Source organism: Pterocles gutturalis, unplaced genomic scaffold (genome assembly GCF_000699245.1).
Source record: "Pterocles gutturalis isolate BGI_N339 unplaced genomic scaffold, ASM69924v1 scaffold44215, whole genome shotgun sequence".
Classification (NCBI taxonomy): Eukaryota; Metazoa; Chordata; class Aves; order Pterocliformes; family Pteroclidae; genus Pterocles; species Pterocles gutturalis.
Genome location: NW_010142434.1, coordinates 20,566 through 31,080, shown reverse-complemented (window position 1 = coordinate 31,080; position 10,515 = coordinate 20,566). Strand labels below are relative to the sequence as shown.

The following is a 10,515-nucleotide window of genomic DNA, read 5'->3' as shown; positions in this document are numbered from 1 at the left end:
GCAGCAATCTGCAGCCCTCCTCGCCCTACTGTGAGCAACAACTGCCCTCCTGCTGTTTCACAACACCCAGGGGTGGAGAAAGGCTGGACCAACATCCCTCGGCTGCAAGCTGCATGTGAACGGAGCTTGCCTCCAAGGGAGCATGCAGCCTCTTGCAGGCTTTCCTCCATGACTGTGCAAAACCACCAGCGAGTGCCCTGAGGGAGCCTGTCCGCAAAGGGGAGGGGCACAGCTGTGACTTGAGAAGAGCCTAAGCTGGGACCTGGCTCTCCTGGTGTGATGGGTTGGCCCTTGGCTCAGGGCCAAGCCACACACACCCGCTCACACAGTTCCCACCCCCACCCAATGATAGGGGAGAGAATTAAAGGGGTAAATGGGAAAGAGGACTTGTGGGTTGAGATAAGGACAATTTAAAAACTAAACTACAATTAGCTCCAGATCCACCTGGCAGCTCTCTCAGGCAAAGCTGGCTCCAGGGGCCCCAGGACAGCTCCTCTCCCTTGTCTGGGAAAAGGGCTCTGGGTGCTGCCTCTGGGCATGGGGCAGTGCTTATGAGCAGGGTTGGGCTGCCCCGGGGGTAGAGAGCTGGGGCTCTTCACCACACACATGTGGCCAGCACCGAGCCCAAGAGTAGCTTGCCCCCCTGCCTGGTGCTGCTGTGATAAATCTGACCCGCGAGGCGTTGGGGGAGCGATGCCAAGGCCACAAGCACCGTGGCGGGCAAGGTTTGCCGGGGCTGCTAACCTGGCAGGCTGGGAATCAGCAGCCGCAGTTGCTTTTATTGTTGATGGCCAGGATGGGAAATGCAATTAAGACACCTTAATGAAAAGCTAACAAAGTTGGGTTTGGAGGGAAGGCTGGCATCCTGGTAGCCTTGCTTCTCGTTAGAGAAGAGTATGAATGATTTGTCTGGGAATATTCCTACTGCTGTGCCTGCAGCAGTGTGCTGACCACGGGCCGAGACCCTATGCAAATACAGAGTAAGAGGGTCTCTGGGGACCAAGCTCTTTATTTGGGATTGTACAAATAAAGAAATGCTGCTGATTTTATAGCAGCTGCTTCTCAGAGGTGTTTTGAGTGTCAGGCTCTGACTGTGTGTGTGTAACCAGCGTGTCGTGGCCAAGCATTCTCTATCCCTCTGTAATTCCTGAGCCTGGTGTGAATAACACTCACTGTGGATTGGTTCAAGTAGGAAAGCTGGTGAGGGGATGTGAATCTTGCTTGGTGACCACACCACAAAATGCTGGAGATAGTCCACCACAGAGTTGGGGGATGCTGCTGCCGCTCAAAGGCGGCCAAGGCTGGTGGGTTTTTCTTCCAAAGCTCCAGCCTTTCCCCACCGATTCGAACTCTCCAGAAAAGTTCCATGTTTCTTATCTGCTGCCATCTAAGAGAAAAACGTTGTTTGTACATGGAGAGCTGGATGTGAAAGCCAGAAAGATGGATTGCTCAGATGCAAGCCTCTAGGCCTTTTTTCTTCCTATTTAACATAATACGGGACTTGATTAAAAAACCACAAAAACAAACAAACAAACAACAATAAACCCCCCAAAAAACCAAACCCAGCTTATATTAGAATGTTTGAAAGGGAAGAACATGGCAAATAAAGTTCAAGTGACTTATTAATCTGATTTAGTGGGTGTCTTTTTTCTGGCTGAGACTTGCAGTGCTTGAATCCTTTTAAGACTGTAGAGTTGGTCCAAAGTGTGATGAGACTCTCCTATTCTTTATGACCTAAATCAGTGACCCAAAGCATAATATTTTCTCTAGAACCATCTGCTTCCTCTTCTTGCCAAGGGGATTTCACAATGCCTGGTTGCTCTGAATAATTGTACATGTGCAAGGATATGACTTGCCACAGGGAGAAAATTAACTGAACAAGGGCAGGTGGATGCTCTTGAGTTTTCTGTTGAAACTACTACACTTTTGAAAGAGAGGGGGAAGAACCATACAGCTGAGTAATATGTTATGACCTCACTAGATGTTTTTGAAGCCTACATTTTTTTTTTTAAAAAAACCCAAAACTACACTTAGGAGCTATCTGGGATAAACAGTAGATACCAAGTCAGCCTATGTTTTGACAGCCCCTGTATCAAATGTCTCCGAGTCTTGGTTTGGAGCAGTGTGAAGCGCAGGAGTGCAGATGTTGGGTGACTAATTCATGCTTCGGGTAAACTTCAATGACCGTGAATGCACATCTGTTTCAACTTAGCTATCCACCAAATGGCCTGCAAAAAGGTACTCTTCTTTACGAACGTCATGTTTTTGGTTTTTTACTTCAGATTTGTAAGTGGTGGCTACAGCCTGCATTCTGGAGAGCAGGAGATACCCAGGCACTGTGATCAGGGGAGCGATGTTCAGGGCTTCTGACTCCAGCAGTAAGAGTTTTTTGTGGCATTGGCAGGATTTCCAACACAAGCAACTCCTTTCTTTTAAATCAGTCTTCGTTCAGGAGGCTTGCTTTTTCTTGCTCCTCTTATCTGCTCTTATCGCCCAGCTCTCTGACTTGCTCACTTCCTGCTCTGTGTATCTTTTTCTTTTCTTAATTAGAAAATTGGGAGGTTGGGGGACAGGCGGACCAACAGTTCCTGGTGAGGAAATGTCTTGATAAATTATCAGTATTATTCTTCCAGCCCTATAATCCTACTACAGCATCCTTAAATAAAATCAAATGGAGAAGAGGGCTTTGATCCATCATTACAAAGTCTTTTTGTGGAGCAGATCCCATAATGTGGGTGCAGGATGCCAAACCATTGCTTCCTCCAGCCAGTTCTTCACTTCTATACAGCCCTGTCCCTGCAGAATATGCCCCTGTCACTGGATGCAGCCTGTAGCATCAATGGGTTGGTCCGTGTCTCCCAGTGCATGCAGCTGTTGGACCTGGCGCTGTGTTTGCTAGAGACCAGGCAGATGGCAAATGGTAGGGTGGTGAGACCTGCCAGACCTTGAGGAGGCTGGACTTCGGGAGGCGTTGACTGGATCTTCTGCTTCTGTCCCATCCCTGATATAGGTCTGGAGTACCATCCTTCTCTTAGAAGTTGAAACCTTTACTGGCTGGGCTCTTTTTTTTGTTTGGTTTTTTGGGGTGTTTTTTTTTTTTTTTTGGTGGGTTTTTTTTCTTACTGGAGTGTGGGGTTTTTTATGAGCAAAACCAGTTCAGCTGTTTGTATTCTCCAACAAAGTAAAAGTATTGACATCCTCATTTTCCTCTCTTCATAGAAACATTTTTAAGTACCGTGTGATTAAAGGAACTTGGAATGGAGAAGCGTAGTATGGCAAAGGCTCTCCTTGAGGAAAAAATATAACTTTAATTATATCTGGCTTTTATTGGCTAGTAAAGTTGAGAATGTAACACTGAGCATGCTCAGGTTTTTTGCAGGAAGCATCTCTGTATGCTTCAAGGTATCTGTTCCGTGGGTTGGCACACTGTTAACTACCTGCAAGCCTCTTTAACAGCTCCTCTGCCCTGCTGGAAAATCCTGAGGCAGGACAAGGGCAAGTGCTGCTGTCATGCCCGATGACTGATTTTGTAAATGGAGTGAGAAAGGCCCGTGAAGGGGAAGCCATGGAAGCTGACCTAGTGGGAAGAGAGCGCAGGGACAGGTTTCCGCTCAAAGCATGCCAAGAGAGCCACACTTGGATGCATATGGGGTTCTTTCCAGTTTTGGGAAGGTGCAAAGTGATGCGCTATGGAAGGAATGGCTCCAAAGTCATTAATTAAAGACTGCCCTTCTGGTGCACCTTATGACCAAGTTACTGTTAAGAATAAGGTTTTGCCAGCACTTGAGCTCACTTCATGCAGATTTCTTATGTGGAATAGATGCTTGTGAGACTGCGAGCGAGAAAAGGCTGTGAAAGACATAGTTTACTGTGATTAAAAATGGCAAGTATAAAAATGTATTTTTTTAAATGATGGGGGGGGGGGGGGTAGTAGATTTCTCTGTCCTCTCCTGCTCTTACCCTGAAACTCCAGTGAGTGAGTCCAGTGTAATTTTGAAATGGGAAACACTTCTGCCAGCTATGAAGCAGAATCATGGGCTTTAATTAGATGAGAAACAAGAAAATTCAATTTAACAAACAGGCTCTCAGTGAAGAGAAAGAAAGTGGCACTAAACATCATAGTAGCTAAATGGGGTAGATGCTAGCACACTGGTGATATCTGAATCCATCCTTGTTCAGATAACTGAGTGATTTGTACATGGAAAACTGCAGTAATCATGACACAAATGGGGTCATTAGATGGGTCTTCTTGAGTAACAGGGTAACTTGATTATATGGCTGGGAAAGATGGGAAAGTAAACAGGGTGTAGAGGAAAATCCATTATCTCTGGTCGGCCTTACTTAATGCATCTTTAATTTTGTCTCTGCAGGTTGAGGACATTTGGGACCTGTTCAGTGGAAGCGGCCATGTCGCGAGCAACTCACCCACCCACTTTACCAGTGATCTTCCAACTCCTGAGCGTTGTGCTGGTGTTGCTCTTCCATGCAGACAGCATACATGCAGAGAACCCCAGCGAATTGCCCATGAACGACACTGAGGAGTGCACTGGCTCATACATCTGCAAAAAGGGTGTGATTTTACCAATATGGGAACCCCAAGACCCCTCATTCGGTGACAAAATTGCTCGGGCAACAGTGTATTTTGTAGCGATGGTGTACATGTTCCTGGGAGTATCCATCATAGCTGACCGCTTCATGTCCTCCATTGAAGTAATTACATCCCAAGAGCGGGAAATAACCATCAAGAAACCCAACGGTGAGACCAGCAAAACCACAGTGAGGATCTGGAATGAGACTGTCTCCAACCTCACACTGATGGCCTTGGGCTCGTCTGCCCCCGAGATCCTCCTGTCTGTTATCGAAGTGTGTGGCCATGGCTTCACGGCAGGGGACTTGGGGCCCAGCACAATTGTGGGGAGTGCTGCATTTAACATGTTTGTCATCATTGCGATCTGTGTTTACGTTGTTCCAGATGGAGAGATAAGGAAGATCAAGCACTTGCGAGTGTTCTTTGTTACAGCGGCTTGGAGCATCTTTGCCTACACTTGGCTTTACATTATTTTATCTGTGTCTTCTCCTGGGATTGTGGAGGTTTGGGAAGGCTTGCTTACTTTCTTCTTCTTCCCCATCTGTGTGGTGTTTGCCTGGATAGCTGACAGGAGGCTTTTATTTTACAAGTACGTCTACAAGAAATACCGCGCTGGCAAGCAGAGAGGCATGATCATTGAGCATGAGGGTGACCGGCCCTCCTCCAAAGCTGATATTGAGATGGACGGAAAGGTTGCTAATTCTCATGTGGAGAACTTTTTGGATGGGACACTGGTGTTGGAGGTGGATGAGAAAGACCAGGATGATGAGGAAGCCAGGAGGGAGATGGCTCGGATCCTGAAGGAGCTGAAACAAAAGCACCCCGACAAGGAAATTGAACAGCTTATAGAGTTGGCCAACTACCAGGTCCTGAGCCAGCAGCAGAAGAGCAGGGCCTTTTACCGCATTCAGGCCACTCGGCTCATGACAGGAGCTGGCAACATCTTGAAGAGGCATGCTGCAGACCAGGCCCGCAAAGCCGTCAGCATGCATGAGGTCAACAGTGAGGTGGCAGAAAATGATCCCATCTGCAAGCTCTACTTTGAGCAGTGTACCTACCAATGTCTGGAGAACTGTGGCACTGTTGCCCTGACCATCATTCGCCGGGGAGGCGACTTGACCAACACAGTGTACGTTGACTTCCGGACAGAGGATGGGACAGCCAATGCCGGCTCTGATTATGAGTTCACTGAAGGGACAGTGGTCTTCAAGCCTGGAGAGACCCAGAAGGAAATCCGTGTTGGTATAATTGACGATGACATATTTGAGGAGGATGAGAACTTCCTGGTCCATCTCAGCAACGTCCGTGTGAGCACCGAGGCCTCAGATGAGGGTATTCTTGAGGCCACTCGTGTCTCAACACTAGCCTGCCTGGGATCACCATCTACTGCCACTGTCACCATTTTTGATGATGACCACGCTGGCATCTTCACCTTTGAGGAGCCGGTAACACACGTCAGTGAAAGTGTGGGAACCATGGAAGTGAAAGTGTTGCGAACCTCTGGTGCCCGAGGAAATGTTATTGTGCCCTACAAAACTATTGAAGGCTCAGCCAAAGGTGGAGGAGAGGACTTTGAAGACACCTGCGGGGAGCTGGAGTTCCAGAACGATGAGATAGTGTAAGTGAAGGTTTTAATTGTTACTTGCAGTCTCTGGTTCTGCTGAAACTAAACGCACGTAGCTCCCAGAGCTGCACTGGAGGTGTTTGGGTGCCAGCACATTGCAGTAAACCATGAATGGCCTTATGCGCTTTGGGGAGCCTGAAATGCTGCTCTCCTGCCTTGCTAACAGACTAGAAAGTGATGCCTGCTCAGGGGCACTCCAGCCTTCCAGCAGCAGGGAGGTGGGACTGGTTTGTGAGCCCAGCCCCCCTCACCCTACCCATGAGCTGAGCAGATCTCTGTAGCCTCGGCTATACAGCAGAGCAGGGAACAAAACCGAGCTGTCTGTGACCACCCAGTCCCAAGGACCTGTCTTGCGAAGGGCTTAAACTGAGTGTATGAATTATGGTACCTACTTCCCCTTGTCTGTTGAGGGTCAGGTCGCCTGGGACCGGGCCACAGCTTGTTCCACCGATGTTCAGTTCAGGGCTTTGGTGAAGGTCGCTTTATCTCCTCCTCTTCCAAAGGCTGCAGGTTTGGGTCATTGTCCTGAAAAAGTGTTGTCATGCAGAGAAGCCTCATGGCGAGGATACAACTGCAGCCACATTTGTCTGTTTGCAAATAAAAAAGAGGCTGAAAGCTGTTGGAGGCTACTCTTGAGTGTTGCTGGGTGGATGGTGGAAAAATTATTAGTGCTGTAGCCTTGTTTATTACATTATGTGGAAAATATAAATTAGCCCAGTAAATCACAGTAGAAAACATCTATCCTTGGGTGTGTCACGAAGACATTTCCTTGCCCAGCTGGAGCTCTGGGAGGAGCAAGGGTTGAGAGTTGCATTGTTCCAGTCTCAGGCTCTTCCTACAGTGATGTCTGTGTCTGTAGGTCAGTCCCTGCCAACAGCAGACTCTGTAGCACAAAACCGCTGGGCAGAATTTGGTGTGGTCCCTGATAAAGGGCACTGCTGTGCCAAGCAAGAGCTAAATGATGGCTTGGGTGTTGCATGTCATGCAACTGGTGTCTTAGGAGCTGAGACAGACCCATGATGTGTGCCGAGAGTGGGCCTTATGTTCTGTCTATTGCTGGTATCTGCTCCATGTGCACAGGGAGAATGAAGCAAACAGGGAAATGATAACATTTCTTGAAGTAGGGGGAAAGAAAAAAGTGATTTGTAGTTCTCAGGCAGAGTATTAGAGCCATTGGGGTTTGACCTCTCAGGAAAAACTGAGCAAGAACTTCACAGCTCCAGCAATCTGCAGGCCAGAACATGCCCGTTGCTTACACAAGGGTGGAGAGCACATGATATGTCATTGTTCCTGGCTCCTGAATGAGAGCTGTAGTGGAGAGGAATTGCAGGTATTTGATTTTTTTTTTTTTTTCATTTTGGGAGAAGCAAGGAGTTGTCTGCAGAGATGCAATGAACTAGGCTATAAGGATATCCCCCAAAGGCTCTTTACTTTTTAACCAGGTCACTCAGCACTAGCAAAACTGGGCTACTGGCAGGAAGACCTCAAGGTTTGATCTCGGTTCCCCTGGGACGTGATGGTTAGCTGCAGGCTCTGTGACTGACCTCACAGGGGCTTGGGCTTCCCCCTTGTCTTGCATCCATCACTCTGGCCAGGATTTCTGTGCCGTCCTTTATCAAAGACAGGTAGCATCCCCCTGCCTGAGTTTTGCTAACAGCCTGGTGACAGAGGGGTGTGCTGAAAACAGGGCTGACCACATCCTGCCTGGCCAGGGTGCTGCCTGGCATCCTGGGAGTGCTGCTGGTGTGCCCACCCCACGGCGGCGAGCCTCCTCCTTCCTCTTCTTACTGGCTGTCCGCATGTGCACAGCAGGCAAGAAACGGGGGAAAACAGCTTTCTTAAAAACCCGAGCGTGGTTTTTTCTGTGCAGATGCCAGGGCATTGCCATCATATCTCTATTGCCTTTAAACGGTCTCTCGCTGGAGTCGCAGGGAGGGACGGTACATGGGAAGCACCACTTTAGGAGGAATTGCGGGATGTGGTGGGAGGAGGTGGCAACTGCAGAGCCATATGTTGATCAAGGGGCTTGCTCCCTTCAGGTGGGAAAGGACACGCACATGCCTTATTTTTCTGGAAGAAGGATGAAACTGGTTGCACAAATTGCAATCTATTCACGTGCCTGAAAGGCAGGAGGCACTAATCTCAAACTTAGCTGCTGCAGTCCATGGTCAGGTGTTGGGTGGCACAGTGACTTGCAAAAGATTTCCTGCAGGTCCATGCTTGCCTGGGCACAAGTTTAGGACAGCCCCGCAGCACAAAGGTGATCTTGTCCTGAAGCTGAGGTGCTGCTTCCAGGCATCCTCCCTTGGAAGACTTTGTTCTAATGGGAATAAAGAAGTTCTAGCACAATATGTGGATTACAGAGCTAACGCCCCTTTGCTGTGTCGTTGCTTGTTAGAGCTGGGCTTCAGTTAAATCCCAGCTATGTAGAATGCTGCAATTCCCCAGCATGTTTGAATTAATAAAGTTCTAAAACTTCAGGTTTTCCCATGCTCTGCTGGCCAAGAGGTGGCTTTGCTGCCCTTTCTAAGGGTCTTTAGTGCCTCTTCAGCTCTGCCATTCTAGGCTGTGTCAATCAGCTGGATAGAATCAAGTAAGATGTGTTTTTCTGGGGCACTAACAAGAAAGGTAGGGCAGTGCAAGGGGACACAAGGATGAAAGAAAATTGTGTACAAGCATCTATTATTAGAGGGCTGGCTTGATGGTAAGTCCCAGTAAAATTAGAAAGCGCTGGGAGGGCCCTGATCTTTTGGAGACTTTCCTCCAGTTCCCAAAAGGCCCAGTTACGTAACATGTTGTTTGCTTGCAGCGTCCAGAGAGTCTTTCCCATTTTGCAATCTGTTGATGTCCCCCTTTCCCAGAGCACACCAAATAGCTGTGTAGCTGATGAAGCCATGTCACTCCTGGGCATTTAAACAAAGAGATCATTCCAGTGCTACCAAAAAATATGTATCATGGGAAAGAAGTTGGTCCTCCTGTGGAACATTTTAACCCAGCACTGCCCAGTAGCCTCTTGGAGTGATGCTTTTTTTGCTCCTTGCTGCTGAAACACAGCTTGAGTGTTCAATGGATGCATGTTGGCAAATGAAAGAAACAGCATTTAGATGTGTTTTGCAAAGGGGTTAGCTGGCTTTGCATGACATCTTTTTCCAAGCTGTGTGGGAAAGCTAGAGATGTCTGATTGGATCCCAGCAAGGTCAGTCTCAGTGATGCTGCGCGGGTACCTGGGGCTCTGAGCCATCCGTGTAGGATAGGCTGCTATGATTTAAACTGCAAGAGAGAGCTTTCACTCCGGGGCCATCCTCAACAAGGTGACTCCAGCCTTGTCTTGCATCTCCATTAATGATTAAAGCTTTCTTGATGAGAACATGGAGAAGATGTGTAGTTGCAGGCTCTCCCCGCCCACTCGTCTACCACAGCTATTGGGGTCATAGAAGAGGTCACTGGTTCATCTAGCCAGTGTATTTTTATGTCCTGACCAAATGCCAAATAGTTCAAAAGAAGTCCAACCTCCTGTCTTAGAAGAGGAAGCAATCCTTTCCCCAGCTGATGAGATCTCTTCTCCTTGCTGTCTTGAAACATCAGGAGAGGCACCTCTTCCAGCTGCGACTGCAAAGCTGTAAGAAAACTGTGTGTTCTTCCATGTACAAAAAATAGTAGGTTTTCTAAAGATAACATTGCAATTAAAGATCTGTTACAATCTGGGCTCCAGATAATCTGCACCTGCACGCCCCAGAAGGAAAGATTTACTGCATATAAGTCAGTGAGGAAGATGGTACACATAGCTATATAGATAACTGATTAAACTGGTATGTCACTTATGCAGTTACACCTGTAAGTGCATGGAGAATCCTGTGTCAATAGATCTTGCTGCTCCTAATATATAGTTCAGCTGTTTTTATAAAAGGTGTCTGGTGCATCTTTAGGAAGTGACACTCTTGGACCTTTGAATTTGACTTGTCCAAGCCAGCTTTGACATTTCTCTGCAAGCCAAATGCTCAACAGTGACACAAACATCAGCTAAATCCTCTGATTCTTTAGGGAACGTGTCCCTAGAGACCACATAGCTTCCCTCCCAAGAGCCCTTTAAAAATGTCCATGTCAATAAATATAGATTGTGGCAGAGGGGGAACCAAGTGGTACTGCTTTTTTAAGTTCCTCTTTTCCAAAAGAAGTTGTGTTTCTTCTAAAGAAACAGAAAGAAAAAAAAAAAAAAAAAGATCCTGACTCAGCCCTGAGACCCCTCTAGCTCAGTTTTGCTTCATAGCCTGCAAAATCAGAGAAAAAAATGAAAGCTCCAGCA

At 47.6% G+C, this 10,515-nt stretch overlaps 1 protein-coding gene across 1 annotated transcript; it reads left to right on the top strand.

The window, feature by feature from the left end:
* Window positions 1-4,389: 4,389 nt before the first annotated feature.
* On the top strand, window positions 4,390-6,210 carry SLC8A1 (solute carrier family 8 (sodium/calcium exchanger), member 1). The gene has a single exon (XM_010084355.1). The coding sequence runs from the start codon at window positions 4,408-4,410 to the stop codon at window positions 6,208-6,210; it is 1,803 nt and encodes a 600-aa protein (XP_010082657.1). The 5' UTR covers window positions 4,390-4,407.
* Window positions 6,211-10,515: the final 4,305 nt, after the last annotated feature.

Bases quoted from the DNA above. Each gene is read 5' to 3' on its own strand.
- SLC8A1 (XM_010084355.1), top strand. From the start codon at position 4,408: ATGTCGCGAGCAACTCACCCACCCACTTTACCAGTGATCTTCCAACTC.